The sequence below is a fragment of the Cyprinodon variegatus genome, unplaced genomic scaffold (assembly GCF_000732505.1).
Source record: "Cyprinodon variegatus isolate N-32 unplaced genomic scaffold, C_variegatus-1.0 Scaffold30, whole genome shotgun sequence".
NCBI classification, from domain to species: domain Eukaryota; kingdom Metazoa; phylum Chordata; class Actinopteri; order Cyprinodontiformes; family Cyprinodontidae; genus Cyprinodon; species Cyprinodon variegatus.
Window position 1 is genome coordinate 944,649 of NW_015150483.1, and position 21,391 is coordinate 966,039.

Sequence of the window (21,391 nt, forward strand, 5' to 3'; positions counted from 1 at the left end):
ATGTTTTTAGCCCATTTTACACAATTTATCTGCAAATATATATATATATTTTTCTATATATATATATATATATATATTTAAATACATTTCTAACCTAACACTTTATTGTATGTTTTTAGAGAGTAAATCTCAAACAAATAGACTGCTTCAGTGTTATAAGACACTGGATGATGATATTGGAAGATAAATAAAAGAATGCAATTTAACTAGCCCTACAAACTAAAACAAAATCTAATATTCAATGGTTCCTTGAGTGTTGAATGCCAATAAAGAACAGCATAAATATAGACAGGACTTCAAGGACAAATTTAAAGGAAAGAGCCTAAAAAAATAATAATTTTATTCAGAGCACAAATGGGGTAAGCTATTACTAAAATGTTAAAGAATTTCATATGCTCAGACATGGGGCTTTCCACACTTCCATATGAATGAAAACTGCATAGGTATGTTTTCTTAGATGGGAAAGAAAAACAAAAATATTTGTTTTGAAGCCAACAGCATCATACCACTAAGAATCACAAATCCATATTACCATAATTTTCAGAGCTTTAAATAAGGAGCAGTTAATTGACAGATCCTCTGTCAATTATCAAGATGAGGGTTTTATTCAGTTATGAAAAGCCTTCAAAATGAGCTAACAATGTTTTTAACGTCTCTTCTTAGTGGTATGTTCATCAGTGTGGTCTTCCTATGAGTTTGGCCTGCTATGGTCTGGTGGTACAGTGAAGGCACTGATTAACAAACACAAAGTAAACAACCAGGACTGACTGAAAACATTTGCACCATGTTTTCACAATGACTTTATAAAGAACACACAGAAATGTTAACAGTTACTTATGCAGAAATGATTGCACAACACAATGATTTTTTTTAGAGTTTATGGGGAAGTAATCTAGTGTTTCCCCTACCATGCATATACCAACACCGACCATACGCAAGGCACACAGTTTCCAACTTTTTAGGTAAAGTAGCTTTGACAAAGTTAAAAATATAAATATATATCTTTTCTATCACACAGTTCTTATAGTTTATTATGATGTGTAAGAGTAAATTCCAGTGTGTAATTTCCTTCGATTTTAAGTCTCCCTTGGACTTAACCCCTTCCTTTCTTGTTCAGCACTTTTAACACTTTTTGTTTTAAGACAGTCTATCACATGGAAAGTGATGCAATGGAGCTAAAGATGCACATCCTTTTTTCTTTTGTTCAAGAATTCAATTAACAAACAAGATGAACTGATTTAAAATGTTTAGGTTTTAAATTAATAGGAATGTATGGCGCTTTGAACTGGTGCTGGAATTTATTTTGCCTCCTGATGATGAACTGGTTGGCCATCCCTTAAAACAGTCCAATAGCACGTCAGAGCAACATACTGCCTTTAAATGATAGTTTTATATCTCTGTACATTGGAAACCATAAATGTTTCCTATATTTTATTTATCTTTTTGATCCAATAAACAAATAGTTTCCTGTTTTGTTATATCTTATAAATAATCTTAATGTGTAAGAAAGCATTTTTTGTTTATTCAGTCAGGATTTAAAACAGCTGGTACAATAAAAACTTCAAATATAATGGTATACTGTTTTTTAACTCTGCATAATGTAAAAAAAATATAGCCCTTTATGTTATGGAAAAATACTGGACATAAAATAAAGTCTTTTTCAGAAAATGATCACTTATCAAATAATTGTTAGTTAATTGATAAGGTCAATTAAATTTAGATGAATTCATTAATAAGCTTGTATGGTCAACCAATAGTTTGGGTCTTGAGTCAATTGTGGTACAACTTTGTGGAAACCTCTGTCCTTCACACCATTATCAATGCCAATAATTTAATATGATGAATTCAGTAGAACCAATGTAATAAATGCAGCTATTTTTTGCTTGAAGCAGAAGCAACTGGATTATATAATATATGCTTTCTATTTAAAGTGTTTGTGTCAGTATACCATGACTGTGATATTTCTCTTTAATATACAGCGCTTTGCTCAATATGCTTAAGTTATTTAGATAGCATTATCAAGCAGTTGTGGTGGGAAATGAGGTTTCATGAACACAATGAGCCATGTCAGAGTTTTGTGCCATTCGTTCTGCCCCCCAAAAAGCAGTAAGCCTATGGGAAACACTGTCACCTCTGTGATTTTTAGAGTTAGACATAGACTTAGAAACACTTTATCATTTTGTACACAGAGTGTATACAAAAAGAAATTTCGTTCAGTACAGCTCTCAAGACATTTTCAATTTTTAAAGTGCAGCCGTAATAAAGGTAAGCAGCACATCGTTAATGCACATCACTATGATACTGTTAAAGCACCATAGATAATGACTTATTATGAAACGGGGATGAGAGATGTAGCAGTTACAGTTGCAGAGATGCGGCACTTCTGATTATAAATGGTAGTAATTGTAAAAACAACAGCAGCTGGGAAAAATGCTCGTCCCTGTGCATTATCAGGACGATGATAGTCATCGAATATAAGGCTCTGGAAATTACTAGAGCATGCATTCATGAAATTAACAGACACAGTGTTGGCACAGAAAGGTCGGAGAGCCGGGCTTTTGATCCCCATTACAAAATAAATGGTGGACTAGTGTAGCTGCAAAGAAATTGGGAGATAAAGAGTGGGACAAATAAAAGGATGATTAAATTGTTAGGAGTTGAAATAAATCTTAAATGTGGGCACTGAAAAATAAATCCCCATAATTTTACTTAATTATGTGGGTAACATTTATATCCCTAAAAGGTGGAGTAAGAGGGAAAGTTATAGAAGTGTGCTACACATTTGGTTGCTTGGTACTGAAAGCTTTGGCTTCTCTAACCTTTCTCAGCCGCTTTTCCTTCTGCCTGCTTGTCCTTCTCAGCAGCAGTGTCCTCCCTCATCAGCGGCGAGGTGAGAGAAATGGTCACCTGCATTTTGGGCTCCTGGCTTGAACATATCACGATGTTCGCCTCCTCGGGATGAGCCTGCACCTCATACTGATCTTCAGAAAATGTCTGCCGGTTAAAAGGACACTTGGATTACTCACTACAGAGGAGGAAGGGAGTAGGGGTAAAAATAGCCTTAATTGATTACGTTATGATGCAACACTGCAGTGTTTCTTTAAACCTTTGTTAAAGGCTGCTGGGACTTAGTAACCTTATAAAGGAAAATAAAGGTCACTATGAGGAATTGTATTAATGGGTGATTAAAAATGTATTTAAAGCCATAAAATTTTGACATAAACTGGGAGGGGACTACAACATGTTTCATCTCACTCTGTAGGATTCAGGTGTCATAACCAGGCAGTAAATCTAAAGATCAGTGGAAAGCTCCTTTGATAAAACATTCAAACTGCCACAGCAGGAGGGATAAAAGTGGGGAATACATGGTAATGTTGAATAAGTTGTCTTCTACCCTCACACCGAAAGAAGATTTAGGTTAAATATAGCAAAGAAAATTTCCCCAACAGCTTGAGTTCCCAGATGATCCTACAAAAAGAAAGTCTAGATTTCTAAAAGCAAAGAAATTTCATAACAGACAGTGTGAGTTTAAGGTCTTACCCCACAACATTATTGCACCACATTTTTTTTTTCCGTAAAAATTCAAAAAATATCCACTGGACTTGGTTTTCAAGATCTTGAAAACCAAGTCCAGTGGAAATTTTTTTTTTTTCATTTTTACGGAAAGACTATGACCTGGATGACTGAGAACCTTCATCAGCACATTGCACCACATATTGATTTGAATGTCTAGAGAGGATTAAAGCCAGGAGCCAAGTAAGTTTTTTTGCTTTGCTTTGCAGTTTTGATACTTTTTGGCACATTACAGTTTAACACCATGAGGGCCATGCTTTGTAGAACCCCTTATCTGTTGAATATCCTTATAAATTTGCACAGTGGAGATTTAAATGCATGCCCATTTTTCTTTGAAATAAGCTCAGACTTTGAAAATTCATAATGAGCATCTGTGAACAACACATTTTCAAGATGTTCATGTTAAGTTTTACTGGGCTTTACTGTCCTTAAGTCTAAATTATTCTGTTGCAGCTGCAGCTGAATGTTTAGGGTCCTCCTGCTGGAAGGTGTGTCTGTACCCAAATCTCAAGGCTTTAGAACTGACGTCCCATCAAAGATGCCTTCCTTTTACCGCAGATCTCCACAATGCTGCTGTCATGCTTAACAGTTACTTTTTCCGCCACAGATGGGTTGAATTAAGAAAGGTTAAACTGTGGCTTTATCTTACCAAAGCCACTTATTTACTGCATCCAAGGCTACGTTCACACTGCAGCCTAAAGTGACCCAAATCCGATTTTCTGGCCCATATGCGACCTGGATCTGATCTTTTCATGACAGTCTGAACAACATAGATCTGATTTTTTCCAATGCGACCCAGGCCACTTGGCTATGTGGTCCTGAATCCGATACGGATCTGATCTTTTCAAATGCAACCTGTGTTTGAACGGCCAGGTCGGATTCATCTGAACTGAACGTCATTAATACCCGACAAACGTCACTATTCTGCGTCTTGCTACGCAGAAGCGGCAAGTAAAACAACAACCATGGCAGATGATGATGCGGAGAGCAGTATTTACGTTTAAACATATTGAAAAGATTGTGTTTTTAATGGTTGGAAAAGACAGCTAGATGTGCGCCAGCACTACTATCCATGTTTACTTCCGGAAAAAAAGAGCACGCTGGCCTGTGACCTCATTACATCCACTACTGCACATGCGAGAAACTTGCGTTGTATGACTACAGTTCACACAGGAGATCACATTCAAGTCAAATATATTTGGAAATATGAACGGCAACGCGAAAAAAAATCGGATTTCACAAAGAAATCGGAATTGAGCATCAAGGCCTGCAGTGTGAAGTTAGTCCAATACTTCGGTTACAGATCAGCAAATAGGACTTTGTATGGTAAGAGCATGCTTCTTGCAACTCTTCCAATAAGGCTAGACTTGGTACACTACTATGGGTTATCCTATCGACAGAATCTCCAAGCTGAGCTGCAGATATCCAAGGGCCTCTAGGCTTCTCCTCTGATCAATCTTCTACCTGACTGACCTTCTAGTTAAGGATAAAAGCCATGTCTTGGGAGATTTCAAACCTTTCTGGTTTTGGATGATTACTTGAACAGAGCTCTATAGCGTCTTTCTCTATAGACTCTGTGGAGAAAGGTGAATCTTCCAGAAGAACAATTATGCAGCAAACCACAAACCAGATCTCTATGGTAGAGTGGTCAGGCCGGAATCAGTTCCCAGTATCATGGCAGCATGACTTGAGTTTGTCAGAAAGCACCTAAAATACTCAGAGACTACGAGGAATTAGTTTCTCTGGTCTGATAAGACAAAGAATAAACAGTTTTTTTTTTGTTTTTTTTTATGAAAATGTGTCGTTTTTGAAGGAAACTGACACTGTTCATCACCTGACCAAACTCATCCATACAATGACATATGGTGGAGGCAGCATACATTATGCTCTGTGGGTGGTTTTCATTGATATAAAGAAGTAAACTATTCAGAACAGAGGGAATTATGAATGCGGCATAGATTTCCTGAATGTAAACCTGCTTCCAGAGAGCTTTTGACCTCAGCCTGGGAACCAGTTTATCTTTCAGTAGGAAAATTATCCAAATTATCAGCTCGATGGACATGAGTTTGATCCAGCAGTGCAAAAGAGACCTATTATTGGGGTGACAAGGCAGGAAAAATGCATGCATTTGATCTTTAAGCTTTTTCTTTTTTCAACATTTCTTTAAAAAAAAAAAATATGTCAGCAATATTTTGTTGGTAAATTATTTTGTATTTAAATGATGTTTCAAGAGAACAAACAAAATCCTTTAGGAATGAGGCTGAAACACAAAAATATTAAACAATATCCACTGTAGAGCTTGAAGATGACGCTTTGACTAAGTGGATTAGGTTATATTTTAAAGGTGTACGTCAAACTACTTTCAACTTTTATGAAGATAAAATGCTGAATTGGACTGTAACATCTCCCTAGGGTAAAATATACAATTATGTTGTTTTAAAAGTAAAAAAATATAAATGCTCATCTCCTACACATTCTTTTTAATCTCGCAGAGCTAAAATAAAAGACTAGTATTCCTATCCAAGATCTCAGGATCATGAAAACAACAAGTAACTTACATAGAAAACCCAGGAAAATATATAGTTTTGGAATTAAAAAGTGTTGAATTATTGAGTGAGTGCTTACTGATAGTTCCTTTGGCAGCTGCTGGGCGATGCTCTTTAGTAACGAGATGGTGGGTTTCTTAGCAGTAAGCAGTACGAGCTCCACATTCCTGTCCCCTCGAAGCAGAAGTCCTTTGGCTAGGATCCCCACTCTCATCACGCCTTTGAGCAGCCGTGCGGGGTTCTCAGCGCTGATGAGAAGAAAAAAAACAACACAGGACATAAGATTTAAATGATCATATTTAAAGTACATTTAGAGATGCCTCCAATGAGACATTCTTTGATCATTTATCCTTTATTTTGAAAGACAGATTTCTATTATGAAAGGTTCTGTAAATTCAGCATTTAATGCAATTATGACTTTTCTGCAGAGGATACCATCTGTAGCCACAGATGGTGACACTTTGCTCTCCTTTGCACGGAAAGTAAATATAGATACTGACACCTTTGCAGAGTACCCTTATTTAGGCATTCTTCAGGTTAGGACTAAAACGTATCAGTTTCCTGTGACCAATAATAAACTATAAGCAAAACAGTCAGACCTATAGAGCGTGAGCCGTTTATAGGTAATAAAAACTGCCCAAACCAAATGCTGATGTACAAAATGTTCGCTTAGATATTTAAAATCAAATAGGACATTGAACACACTTTCTTTAAAAACAAAAAAAAGCTTTCATGAGTTTTATCCATCGTTATCCTAAATTATATGATTAAATTGCCACAAATTATAAAATTATATTTGTTAAAGAGGCAGAAATGTAAAACTTTAATTCAGTTAAAGAAATTAAACATTTTAAATATTTTTCTTTAATATATGTGCTTTGATCAAAATTACAACTCAGGGACTTACATATATTCTTTTGGGAAAGTCTGTTAGGGTGCAAATTCTATGTTAAATATGTTAGGCATTTTGATTTTAGCTAAAGTGATCTGAAAAATAGATGCCACTCCACTTACCTCGTTCCTTCTCCTCCCCCAGTAGCAGGGGAGGTGGAAGCTGGTTCCTCCTTCTCAAGCAGGGAGTCTGACACCAGTTTAAGAGCTCGCTCGGAATGGGAGACGATCCTCTGAACAGCTTGCAGCTCCTCTTCCACTGGGTAAATAGTCGAATGCTTTGCCATGATGTGACGATCATCGGCAGAATCAGGGCGGCGAACACAATTCTTAAAGCACAGAGAGGCTTATGGTCAAGGGTACATTTTTTATGTCTTCTTAACAAACAACTAATAGTCATTCTAAAGTGCCGTGCAACAAGTAGACCTTGGTGTTTGGGAGCATGAAGACCTGAACACACCAGACACAATAAAGCATCTGTTGCAACAGATCTACAGTGGCATATAATACGTGCTAATAATGACACAGAAGGTCCACAAGGTAACATCTACACTATTTAAGAGCAGCGGCACCAATGCCTGTACACAGATTGAAATGTGAGACGAGTACTTGGAGCCACAGAGCTAAGACAGCAGCGTGCAAAAGTCAGTTTTAATCTCGGCTCCAACCATCTCAGTTGTTGTGTCCTTGGGCAAGACACTCAACCCACATTGCCTCCTGGTGGTGGTTCGTGTGTGAATGTGTTTATGAATGAGTGATTGACTAAATTTAGAGTAAAGAAGAGGGAAAGAATAAAAAAGCACTATATAACTACAGGCCAAAGTAAATATTTCCACGATAGGACCACTATTCTGAATAAATGTATTCCTCCATTATATAATGTAATTATGCTATTATAATGACAACTCTATGAAGGATGATAAACTAATCATAAAGTTTAATCTGATCAAATATCACAAAAGTCTTCAGATTTTCTCTACCAAGAACCAAATTGAACAATAATGCTCACCAGTAGAGGGGGAACTGGCATACCGGGACGACTCATAAGAGGTGGAGGAGGTGGGGGTGGCATCCTGCGTCTCTGCTCTCCCCAGTACATCTGCTCCTCTTCCATCCTTCTCCAGTACATGTCCTCCTCATACCGTCTGCATGAACAAGTCATAATTTTAATACCTTAAAAACTTTTCAACACAGAATCTTTCCCACCGGTTAATATAAACAATGTGAAACTTTTTTTTTTTTTTTATCTAATTTCTGATTGACAAGTAAAAATGTTTTTGGTGATAAACATAGAAGAAAACCCACATGCGTGACCAGCGTCACAAGCAGTCTATTCATGTGAGTCTTACTGTCAGTTGGTCAACTTCACCCACTTCCCTTTTTGCGTTGTTACCTACGTGGATGCATGTTACTCATTTACTTCTTTTTTAAGATCGCTTCTGTATCAACAACTGAATTCGTCAAAACTGTCATCAAAATGTGGCCAAGTTTAGGCCTGTGAATAAGAGTCCAGTCTGACCTCATCTCCATGTGCCAGCGCTGCTCATCCTCTCTCTGTCTTTTCAGCGTGGCCTTCTGCTTCTGCTTCTTCAGCTTGCTCTCTTGAAGCTTCTTGGCTCGATTGCTAGGCTTAATCTCCACAGGAAGCTCTGGGTTGACTTTTTTCTGCAGGTCAAAAGAAGGTGTCAGGGAAACCGTGATAGTAATGTAACCAATTTAAAAAGTGTCCGTGCACTTTTGATAAGCACTTGATGGATACAGGTTTAGACTGTTTTGACTGTTTTGCTCACCAGCCAATGTGGCTAATGGTTTTCCAGTTACTGGCTGCTCTGCATTTTCACAAGCCAAAACCTTTTAAGATCCAAAATTCTTTTGAGGAAGTGGTGGGTATCAAGAGCAAAGGGGGCGAGTAAGGTCCACTTGGCAACTGTAATAGCAATGCACAAGGTGCTGAGCAGGTCCTGATTGGATCCTGCTGGCCTTAGTATTTCCTGCTTTTCAATTTGTTTCCCATTATTAGCATTAGCGTTTTTTATTTTGTTTTTTTTCTGAAACCTTGAATGTGCCATCAGATCACCACCCCACAACTGCACAACTATGTTATCCACAGGGACCGCTTGTCTATACTTGAATGAATGGACCAATGAGGACCCTACATAAAAAACAAAAAAAAAAGATATTGAACGTCATTGATCTCACAATGGAAAAATTAACTCTCTGCATTTAACCCATCCCCTTTGGGGAGCAGGGGGCTTTAATTGTGCGGCGCCCAGGGAGCAGTGAGGGGTTAAGAGCCTTGCTCAGAGACCCAGAGTGCAGGCTGTGGGAACTGAACCGGTTACTTGCAACTTTCTCAGAGCATAAGCGCACTGCTGTAACCACTAAAGGGTAGGTTATACTTCTGCATCCGCACACATCAAATGTCGCTTGGATCTGGTCGCAAACCAGTTTTGCTGGTATGCTTCTGCACCGTCGGTCTGGAATTTCTAGGGACGCACAGCAGTTTCCCTCCAAAGCGCAAGGGGGAGCCTATTCAAGAACTTGCAAGAACTTCAGTGGATGGTCATGAGAACTTCGGCGGTGTCGGCGGAGTGTTTATCTTCCAAAACAACAATGGCGCTTCTGCAAGATATCACGGTCACGAAGATGGATCTAGAGTTGCTAGACATCGAAGAGGAACAGGTTCTGTTAATGGTGTTAGCAAATAGACAAAGGAGGGCGCGTAGGTTGTCCATTGCAGTTGTTCCTCGGTTTTTAAAAATGGTGCGCCCCGCCACCAAATCGAGAAGGACGACCACACAGACAGCCGGAAAGGCATACCAAGGACCAATCACAGCTGCTTTTTGTCTGCGCACTTCGCTTGAGGTCTGCGCGGGTTTGTGACCATCCGACATGTAGTCAGGATTTTTTGGAGGTGCGCAACAACGGTCGCAGAATCTCTGCACAGAGCCAGATTTGACGATTGCAGAGGCTATTCATCAGAAGCATAAATTGGCCTTAAGCCCCTGAAAGACTGTCAAATTAAGTTAACCTCATTCATGAATTTGGGAGACCCCTTCATGTTCTATGCTTGAACAGAAAATATGGAACAGCAGCCGAGGATATTTTAATCATGATTTGATCCCAGAAAAACACATGGGATGCTAAGCCAAGCATGCAAACATTCAGACATTTATTTCCACTCTAACCACCTTTACAGCAGTTAGTTATATTTTCTGTCATAGAATTTGCATAGAGAGGTATCTAAAAGGCCACCATGCAGGGATCAGCTTATCCACATTTGTATGCATTTACCTTGTATTGCAGTCTGTGCCTTCGTCCCTTTAGGTGCATGTCTTTAGCATTGGGGTCATTGAAGCTGCATTCACATAGTTTACAGTGAAATCGAATCACCTTTCCATCCTCGTTACGTACCTGAAAGCACGAGACAGTCTTTTAATACTGAAAATATAAAACAATGTAAAGAAGACAAGCTTTTCTTAAGAATTCTTTAAATTGTATGATTTAAACCTAAAAAGAGCAATAGAAAACATGAAATAAGCCCTGCAGAAGCTATTCCAGAATAACAACTTGTAACAACACTTGTAAGTATTCATCAAATTCATCAGTTTCTTACTTCAGTCAGCCAGAGTGCTTAACTTTCTTTCTTTTCTCTCTTTATGTGATGTTAACGTGTAACTCTGTTGCAATTAAATCTAACCACTGCAATACATGTTTTTCTTTTTTTCACTGTGTTTTTGCATGTTTGCTCATAGGGAAGGTCAAAAAAAGGTAAATATATGCAAAACAAAATCCCTCATATTGCGTAAAGCTACAACTGCTGTTGTTTTAAACTGATCCAGGGTTGCCGTTTGTCGGTATTAAAGTTCATATATAAATCATCTATTACATTTAGGTAATATAAAATGAATTTTATCCTGTTAAAATGTTAAATTTTGGTTTTCTTAATATATTTAGCTTTCATCTTCCCTAATGATTGGTTCACACTGCAAGATAACTGTCAATTTCTGGACCCATTTTCCCCTTCCAACACTCCTAATCACGCCCTGATTATCATGATGTCTCCAAAAGCCAAAATACACAGAATCCGGTTTTGTTTCCGATCCAACAGGAAATTGTGTAGTTTAGTGCTCATTGACAGTCAGAAGGGAGAAACACACTAAACATGATTTTCTGCAAGAGGTGGTGCGTAGCCCTGCCTGAGATAGACCGCAGCAATAGCTACACAGCAATTCAGTGGCAATTTATTGGTTCTCACAGGAAGAGAGGAGTGGTTATAAATAAAAACACTTCCACTTTGAGTTAAAATTAAAAAATAAAATCAGTTAATCGCAAGGGAAAACAGTCATGTTTGCGGTCACACAATGCGGTGCGGCAGACTTGAGGACAAACAATCAATAAGACATTTTTTAGACTTAAAAAGAGAGCGCAGACCTCTGCCATGCAGAAAATTTTGACCCATATGGTGACTTGCACCTTCAGCTAAAACTGGCACATGATCTGGGTTACCAACTTTGAGTGAATTGTTCCTTGGCATGAGGTGCACCTTTGGTAACAATTCCCTTAAAACCCTAATAAGCTTATAAATAAAGCACAGTGTGTTTCTACAGCCTCTGGTGTTTTTTCTGCTTCATTCACTCGACTTTCTTCTTTGACCAGCAGATCGAAACTTCAAGCGATGCATGGTTCACCTTTCCTGTTGTTGTCTTCAGTACAATACTTCTGGACTTTTTGTTTTTTTGAGTCTAATGTTGTCAATAGTCACTGCTACCACCCTCTGGTTTAGGGGGGGATCTGCTTGTTCTGCAAAATAATGTATAAGAATCCTTTAAAAAACATCTGCATCCAGATTATGATGTGGATCATCACCAAATTTAATGGATTGTCAAATGTTGTTATTAATCTTAAACTATGAGATGGACATGTAGGTGTCGCAGTGCTTAGTGCGCATGACCAATGTACGGAGGACTTAGTCCTCGACCAGGCTGACCCTGGTTCGGATTCAGCCTGTGGTCCTTTGCCGCATGTCTCTCCCCCTCTCTCATACCCCCTTTCCTATCAGCCTACTGTCAGAAAAACGAGTCACTAGTGCCGTAAAAACTAAAACTGAGAGATGGCACACGAGGAAAAATAACGTTCAACCAAGATTTTCCAGATTAACAAAGAGAACAATAGTTAATAAGCTTAAATAAACCTAAACTGGGACAAACTAGACAGAAACGATACTCATTAGTATGTTGCCAGCAAATAAACATGTACGGAATGATTTTTGTTCCATTATTGCTGCAAGCAAAGGAAACAATTGTTAAATATAATCAAAAAAGAAAAAATGAACAAAATATACAAATACTACAAAAAACGTTAAATAACTTCTTCATAAAAACAGGTTTAGAGAGTTACTTAACTATTTTCAAAATTTATTTATTTATTTATTTTTTTTTTTGCTGCTAACATCCAAGCAGATACAAATGCGTCTTCGCTGCCCCAGAAGTGAAGAGAAAATTATAGCACTGGGACTTAATATCTCGCTGTAGGGTAATAGAGCAGAAAATCTTGAGAATAAGATGCAATTAGAAAATAATTCAGTTTGTACATCCGACAAAGACATTTGAAAAGATTATATTTGAAAAAGCAAAAAACATGAAAAAATAAAACCAGCTTAGAAAACAGCAAAGTTACTCTTAAAAGTAGTTCTTTGGATTAAGAAGTTTTCTAAAGTTTCATATCTGGACACATTTTTCCATTTACAAAACAAGTTCTTTGCTAGCTACAAAAACAGAACAGAATTGACTGCATAAACATGAGGGCAGTTTTTAACAAATCTTTACTGGGTGTCCCCATAATACACAAGTCAGTAATTCATACCAATAAAGCTAAATTTAATAATAGTTTTTACTTTAACATCATATTTTAAGTGACATTTTCAAATTGAAAAAAGAGACCTAAGCAACTGCTGTAAACAACAGCAGCAGTCTAAAACACTACACAGCTCTAACTGGGATGTAATCGTCTCCATGTCACTCTTACCTCCTCTACATAGTCATGTCCCACAGGCTGGACGTCACCCTGGCCTCCAGCTCGGTCATCTTCAGTCTTTGGCTCCATCTTCGGAATTTTGTGCTGAACAGGCTCCTCCACTTTAACTACCACAGGTGTTACAGGAGCAGCTGCAGCAGGAGCACTGACTGGCTTATTGGCTGTAATGAAAACCAAAAGTTTAAAGAGTCGTCTGAAGGAAAATAAACAAAAAAAAACTGTGCAAACAGAATTATAATCTTAGCATATAGAGTAGACTAATTTTGATCATTAATCTGGTGTAGCTGCAATACTACAAACACATAAAAAAAAGTTCATTAAAATGTCTTTTATAAAGGCATGAAGAATAAAATAAACTTACAAACGGGAGTTAACTTGATGGGAACTGGTTTCTTGGTCTGTGGTGTTATTTTGGCCGTAGTGTTTACAGCTGGCTGTTTGGTTGTTACAGCTGGGGTGGAAATGGTTGAAATCGAGGACGACACAGAGGATGATGCTGTTTGTTTCCCAGCTATGCAGTTTGTTGTAACTGGGGCAGAATTCACCAACACCGGCTCAGTGGAAGGGATTGGTTTGCCAAGTTTAGTGTGAAGTTTAACCACCTTTTAAAAGTTTGCAAAGAGACAGAGGAATATTTAAGCATTAAAAAAAAACAAAAAAAAAACATAAAATCCCAAGAATGACAATGCTCTTAAACTCAATGGAACAATAGACGGAATAAGCCAGAAGATTAAGCATAGTAGCTGCCAGAACTGTCAGAATTCTTAAAAGTAACAGAAAGAAATAACCAACCTTCTGGTGTTTTGCCCCCCGGATGTGAGCAGCATAGGCATCAACCCCAGTGCATGAAACATCACACAGTTCGCATCGTAACTGGGTCTGGACTCCTCTGGGCCCATTGGTGGTCCCAGACTGCCCCCCTGCCTTCAGGGCTGCCTCCTTTTTTTTATGTTTTTGGCCCTCATTGTGTTCTCGGTACGTCTAAACACAGAAGAGACATCGCTCCAATCAGATGTTTAATAAGCAGTCATTATTATTGCTTTAAAACTATTATGGTAACACCTCCAATTATTTAACCTAGAAAACAGATTTCTGCACATGTTATCCTGCCTACCTGAGGGCCTGCACAGCTGATCTTGCAAATGTCACAGTAATGAAGCTGAGACTGCTTTGGAGGCCCTTTGGGCCTTTGCAATTTATTCTGGTGGAAGGCCGGCTTTTTGTAGGAGTTTAAGGTCGGAGTTGTCACCATGTTGCTCCCTGAGGTACTCCAAGAGGAACTAGTCAGCTGTTTTGGTGGCGGCTGAATGGAGGGCTGGGGCTGCTGAAGCTGCTGTGGTGGAGGCTGGGGTTGAGCCAAAGTCTGCTGAGCAGGCTGGTAATAGGTGGGGGTGGATGCAGAGGTATAGCCAATAGAATCGTAACTGGAGTAGCTGATACCTAAGGAGGAGGGAGCAGAAAGGAGAGACTAAGGACCAGCTTATGAAAACATGAAATCAAGTAGGATGTGGGGAATTGTGAACAATCAACCATTACAAAAAAAAGAAACCGACAGAACATGGTGTCCTTTGGTTTCACTGCAAGGAGAAAGCATTCACCCCTCTGCAGTAAATATGCAGTCGAAACCTTTGCTTCATCATTAAACTTCTGTTTTTTGTGTGTTTTTTCCAAATTGAGGGGGCTTTAAAGACAACTATTAACTCGAAGGCGCTATCTATGGCGCTAACTATGGGGCACCAGGCCTCAGTTGTCACTGCAGCTGTATTAAATAACAGAGGAGTTTGCTCTTCCTTTTGCAATAGCATTGTAATCTGATGCATTCCTGCAATAGAAGTAGCTCTCTATCCATTTTTGATGGCATTATAACTGCATAATAAAGATGTATAAACAGGCACTTGCATCATATTTTACATTATTTCAATCTATTTTATATCTATTTGATAGTTAGCTCATTACAGCACATTATTTAACGAGAATAGGTCTTAAAATTCATATTAAGAATTTTAATTTAAAAAAAGCGGTCAAGTGATTTTTATCTGTACTATTTCACCTGAATAAGAGGTAGCAGAAACAGTGGAGCTGAAAGAGGAGCCCGGCGTGTATGATGAAATGGGTGTTGGGGGCTGTTGGACACTAGTGGACACTGGGTAGATGTTGTAGCTGGTTGACACAGCACTGGAGGGAACCAGAGGTTTGAGAGCGGTCACCTGCCTCTGGGCCAGAGGAGGCTGGTTGTACACAGTGGAGGGAGCTGGGCTGTAAGAGCTTTTCACTCCTACTGAGACTGAAACATAGCAAGAAGATGAAGAAAGAGCCAGTGTGAAAGAGGGGCAGTGGTAAGAACGCTCTGACAAATAAAAATCACACAAAAGGCCTCAATACCTCTTTAATGGAGCAACAGTCCACGTATTTAAAGAGCTCAAGTAAAAATTACCCTTATTAAAAATACTGATGTCAGTATTACACTGAAACGGTCTATTGATATTTGAACAACAATAAATCTGATGTGTGTGAAGTGATTAGAAGAAGATTTTGAGGAGAATGAAAATGTATCTGACGCAGGGAAAATAAAATCCAGAAAGTAACACATGTAAAGTCTAAAGCTGGGATCATGCTGCACAACTGTCACAGTCATGACAGATTTTGAACAGATTGGGACTGAGAGACATCACATACCTAACATTTGCTGGATAAAAGACTTTAAGGGATTTTCAAACCGATTAAAGCAAACTCCAAGCTTGTTAAAAACAATCCTGCAACGGTGACTTAAAGCCCACCATTAGGGGGTGAAGATTGAGGATATTTTGAGGAATTTGGACCATGTAATTTTCTGTGCCTATCCTCATAAAATGAATTAGATGTAAAAGAAAATGTTAGATTTAACATCCAACTCAGAATGACATGGATAACTGGATTCTATGCTACTTTAATGCAGAGTTTGGAACATTTGAGGTTGATAGTTTGTGGGTTTAGCATTGACTTTCCTAGTTGACTTTAACCTTAAAATGTTATCATCATAAGCATAAGAATATCCACTGTTATCTGCATGTTTTTATAGGTAAAGTGGGCAATTTTCTTTCAGCTTCAAGTTCTGTGGGATCATCTCATCTATTAATTGTCCCGTATTCCAATCCATGTGATGGCTCATTCCCTCTTGCTGCACATGAGCACTTCTAGTGTTTCTGTATCCAGTGTGGTTTGGTGTCAGCCATTCATTGCAGCTCCACTGCTTTATCCGTATACCCCAAAAAAAAAAAATGCCTGAGTCACAAGAAGCAAATGTTCAACAAGTTTATGAGAAGAGGGAGGCCCCAGAGGAACAGTCAAGATGGTCTGTGCATGCACACTTATTTGAAAAGTGGTGTTTCTTAGCTACAATTCTGGAAAAAATCTTTCACTATGCCATTAATAAAGCCTGGGCTGCTTCACAAAGCAAACGTTAAGGATGTATAACACAGGTTTATTCTGTGTGGAAAATAATTCATTGAAAAACACTAGATTTAATCAAGTTTCCTTCACCTTTATGTGTTTCAGTAAGTGAATTTTTTGGTTTCATTGTTTACTGACAGATTTTCATACCGACTCCCCTGCTGACTGAGGGCAACTTTAGCAGACCTTATAATTAAAGGTATAGTGGAGGATTTTCGAGACTTTTTGAAAAGATCTGCCTTCTCCACTTTAAAAAAAACAAACGGCTATTAAACGCATGCGAGAGCATTCACGAGCCCATTTCTCCTCGTGCATGAGCTGTTTAAAAGTTGCTCTTTGCATCGCTCATACAAGCTTACTTTCCAAAATAAGATTTGCAATTTTTTCCACTATGTCAGACTCACCACCGGTAAGTAAAAATGGGGACAAGCACGTAGGACAGCTTGACGTAAACATCTCACCAGAATGATTGACAATTAGGAGGACCACTTATTTTGATGATCCACCCTGAAAAAGAACATCCTCCAATATGCCTTTAGGAATAGTGTGCAAAATCAGACAAAGGACTTAGTAGCGTGCCCCTAGTTTAGGGGATTGCTCAAATATCTAAGCTAGGGTTTAATGTAATACTTATCAGTAGACTACATCTATTCTAAGGTACACTTTAGGCAATCTTAGTTTGGAGAAACATAAAGAGGCTCTGACAGTAGAGTTAAGCAAATGGCTGGTCAGGCTGGGATCATTTCGAGAATAATTTCCCCCTCCGATCTCCAAATAACATAAGTCTCAGTTTGTGTAAACAGCATTTCATAAGTATTTAGACCGTAATCACCTTAGTTATGTAGATTAAAGTATTTGATCATTTACTGAGTAGACCAAGCAGGATTATATTGTTCACAAATTTACAGAACTTCACTTATAAGTCAGTACAAAAATCACTCTAATGTTGTTATTTGTGCTGTACAACATTATGATCAACAGTAAAATGTATAAAGCAAGAGATGAGAAAGAAATGACTCTTACCGGTCTGGTAATAGTTATCTGTGGGCGTCCTCTGGGCTGGTGCTACACTTGTCTGGTAATACTGTTTGTTGTCATAAGTGGTTACTGCAGCAGAACGCACATAGCTATAGTTCTCCTGCTGCTGTTTAAAAAAAACAAAAACAAAACCATGACATCACAAAGTTTTTGTCCCTTTTCATGGTCTCATAACAAAACATTCAGGATGAAAACTACAGCAAGATCAGTCTTTATGAATTACCATTAAATGCAACCAAAAGAGTAGGCTTAGAAATAATAAAAAAAGAATGTTATAAAGTATTATAAAGGAAAGGGAGCAAAATTATAGAGGAAGCAAAGGGAAACTGACCATGTCTGAGTATACCTGGTACGTCTGTGGAGTGGTGGTGGGTTGTGGTGGATCTGGCTGTCTGTAGGTGTAATCTGGAGGTGCCTGGTGGCTCTGGTAGGCAGGATAAGGGGCTGTGGCCACTGGTCGGGCTGCCTGGACCGGAGCTGGGGAGTATGAGGCGGTTACAGCGTGGGCCACAGCTGGAGCCTGCTGGACACTGTAGCTGGCAGTAGAGGGATGGGAGTAAGCTGTGGGTGGCTGGGTACTAAATGATAGAAGAGAAGAAAAAGAAGCATCACACTATATGAATTTTTATTTATTTATATTCTTATCCATCGGTCCGTCTGCTTTAATTTTTTTTTCATTATTTTATCTAAGAATTTATAAAAAAAAAAAAAGTCACTTTGAATACAAATGTACACTAACAGAAAATGTTCATTTAAAAATAAAAAACTGGCTGTGTTTGAATTAAATAGTTCTGATCATTTTCATGGTAAAGTTTATTTTCATAATAAATTAATACAACATCTAAGATTACAGTCTGTTTCAGTGCAAAGAATACATTTAAATAAAAAAAAAATCAATAAATAAGGAAATTTATTTAAAAAAATGTCAATGTACATGCTCCAAATTATTAATCTGACATAATAGATTACAAACAAGTAGAAAGAGAAAAATAAACTTAGAAAATTTTCAACTGGCCATATGCATTAGTCTCTCTTCGATTGTCAATTTTGCTGTCAAAATATTGTCAGTGTTTTATTTCTGTTCTAAATATATTATACAATATACAAAATAAATGAAGCACATAAATCATTTCAAAATGCCCTCAATGCTGCCAAACTATAATTTTTTACTAATTTTGAGCAGGCCTAGGATACACCCATTGTACCAACTTAGATAACAAGACCCCTTGAAATGACTGTGGCACAAATTTTAGATGAATCCTCATATTTCCTACCCCTGAAAATTTTCGCTTTAATAATAATATATTCTAATTTGAGCCAAATACTTCTCACTAAAGCTTATATTGATGTTTGCTGTTGGCACAGCCAGTATCTGTAGGAGCAGCTAAAGATTGAGGTAATGGTAAAGAGTCCTTCCAACATCAAATATATTCATGCCAACAAAGACTTTACCTCTGAAAGAAGGGCATAAATAACTTTCAAAATACTTGTTGGTTTTTATGTCCACTGAAACAGTAATACTAATAATTAAAAGTAACAATTATCATTTCACATTGTGCATTTACAAAGTTCTTTTTTAAATATAAAATTATTTAAAAACTAACTGGCAGTGCTTAATCAATAAAAAGCTTCAGATGTACAGTTTAAGCAAATTCCATTCAATAAGTAATGCCCCTGGGCCACTTCCAGACGATTGATCGAGCTGAACTTTTGCATGTGAAGTATTTTAAATCTCTATAGATTAAATGGCAATTTACAGCTCTAAACTAATTATGGTTTCTGATTTACAGGTGTTCAAACTGAGTCAAGTCTGAGTTTTTGAATTTGAAAGGACGCACACAACTGTAAATTTTTGATCAAATGAAAGTAACTTATAGTGATAATATCCCATAATATAACCTTGTCAAACACTTTGCAAGGTCATATAATGGGCATCATAACCATAAGTTACTTTAATTTCCAATAGAAAAACTGGATCACTGCTTGTCACTCAACATTTTAGACTTTACTCAGTTCAGACATCTGTAAGTCAGAAACCACAAATAGCTCAGAGCTGTAATTTGCTACTTAATGTATAGAGATTTAAATAACGTCACATGCAAAATTTCAGCTGGATCAAACATCTGGAAGTGTGTCAGGAGCATTACTTATTGAACTCCTCTGGTAATATAGTTCATACTACAGTGATGCATGTAAAAAAAAAACAATCCTGGTGTGAAGTAAAAACATGAGGCAAACTTTGATGATGCACAGTTCATAAAACGGATCCCTGATGGCTGGAATTCAACCACAATAGTAGATTGAAAAGGAAAGCATACCTAACTGACAGCAGATTATAATTAATTTTACTAGATTACCTGTCAGCTTGAGGAGGATTTGTTAATTAAAACTTGCAAAAGACAAAACTGGAGGCTGTTTTACTAACTAACTGATTTTCTGCTGGCCTATAGGCATTCACCTGACTCTATATATGCTAAAACTTTGGGTTATTGAGAGAGCTCTGCAGTGATCATTGTAAACCTCTAAAATATCATACGCCGGTAAAAAACCTCACCTGCCTCAGGCATCTGCGTTGCTGAGCCGCATACGCCTAACTTGTTTTGATATGTCACGCTACAGCAACAAATGAAAAACAATAACGGTCCACATTAAGCTGTTCTTTCACAGAGGAGGTCCAAATTGAGGTTCATCTAATGTCAAGCCGCAAGTCGGATAAACGCTGGCCTGTCAAACTGGTTAGCTAACGTTAGCTAACCGTTTCTAAAGGGTCAAGGCAACCCCTCTGACGACCCCCGTCCCCGCGATATCCTCCACAAACCCACAACCTTGACCTAAAAGATTAATGACAACAACTCATTTGATGTGAAATACCTGTACTGTGGACTGGCACCATGTGTAAAGCCGAAATAGTTGCTTGCAGCCATTTTAGCCAACCTCCCCGCTACAGTACAGTCCACACAGGCTGGGACAAACAGCAGCGAAGCCGTGAAACTTAACTTCAAGATAGTTCCCCTCCCCCTCTCTTTGACTCATGCAAATCCGACCGCCAAAAGGGGCTTTAAACTGCAAACATATGTTATTTCCTGGTAAATAAATTACAGTGAAAACTACTGGTAATTAAAAATATACATATATAAAGTTTGTGAATTTGAATGGCCTGTTTTAAACATTTCAATGATGCTGCACTATTTATTAAGCGAAAACGGAAGTACTTTGAAGAGTACATTCATCGTCGCAAACCTGAATCAAATAAATACTTTTAACTGATTTTTTGTTCGCCTGGACAGCAATATGAAATGATGATCATGACAATGATTATAATTTGGAAAACGGAGATTAAATACATGGTAATAAAGATAAATATTAGATACAATTTAAATATTGATTGTTTTATTATCAAAAAATACAAATGTATGTTAATAGTTGACAACTAATGCATTACTGTGACATATGTTCTATATTTTTTTATTGTCTTTTTAATTAATTATGTTATTATTACACAGTTCATAATAATTACGTTTGTATGATTATTGTATTAATTGTTATTATCAGACAATACAACATAACATCAGAGGTGTTTGCTTTATTGTAATATACTAGGAAAGTATTTAACAAGAAATAGAGACAATTTAAGCCGCTTCTACATTTTTAACATAGGGACATTTCAAATTTGTATTCCAGTGAAGAAAACCTCTCTTCATGATGCACTATAAAGGTATGGCCTACATATATAGAGAAGTCCCAAAGCACAACAACTGTACCAGAGAGATGATTGGCTGGCCAAAAGTGAGGTAATGTGCTGCATACCTCATGTTGTATGAATAACTGTGTGTTGTGTGCTATGTATGAAAGAGACTGGGGCAATGAGACGGAGAGGG

The 21,391-nt window shown here is 37.8% G+C and overlaps 1 protein-coding gene across 8 annotated transcripts in view; it reads right to left on the minus strand.

The window, feature by feature from the left end:
* The window catches only part of LOC107101070 (zinc finger RNA-binding protein-like), a 25,906-nt gene extending 5,420 nt beyond the window's left edge, over window positions 1-20,486 (minus strand). Inside the window, exons 1-14 of one of the 8 annotated variants that reach the window (XM_015399852.1) lie at window positions 20,385-20,486; window positions 17,860-18,091; window positions 17,499-17,616; window positions 15,097-15,330; window positions 14,161-14,486; window positions 13,839-14,027; window positions 13,408-13,648; window positions 13,038-13,207; window positions 10,305-10,424; window positions 8,530-8,675; window positions 8,020-8,155; window positions 7,134-7,339; window positions 6,199-6,367; window positions 2,820-2,994 (exon numbers count right to left, since the gene is read on the minus strand). In XM_015399852.1, the coding sequence (XP_015255338.1) occupies window positions 2,820-2,994; window positions 6,199-6,367; window positions 7,134-7,339; window positions 8,020-8,155; window positions 8,530-8,675; window positions 10,305-10,424; window positions 13,038-13,207; window positions 13,408-13,648; window positions 13,839-14,027; window positions 14,161-14,486; window positions 15,097-15,330; window positions 17,499-17,616; window positions 17,860-18,091; window positions 20,385-20,437 (2,515 nt within the window). In that variant the 5' untranslated portion in view covers window positions 20,438-20,486. Of the gene's footprint in view, window positions 1-2,819; window positions 2,995-6,198; window positions 6,368-7,133; window positions 7,340-8,019; window positions 8,156-8,529; window positions 8,676-10,304; window positions 10,425-13,037; window positions 13,208-13,407; window positions 13,649-13,838; window positions 14,028-14,160; window positions 14,487-15,096; window positions 15,331-17,498; window positions 17,620-17,844; window positions 18,092-20,067; window positions 20,325-20,384 lie in introns of those variants that run through there. The other 7 variants (XM_015399836.1, XM_015399844.1, XM_015399831.1 and 4 more) reach the window with 7 other exon arrangements.
* Between the last annotated feature and the right edge of the window lie 905 nt (window positions 20,487-21,391).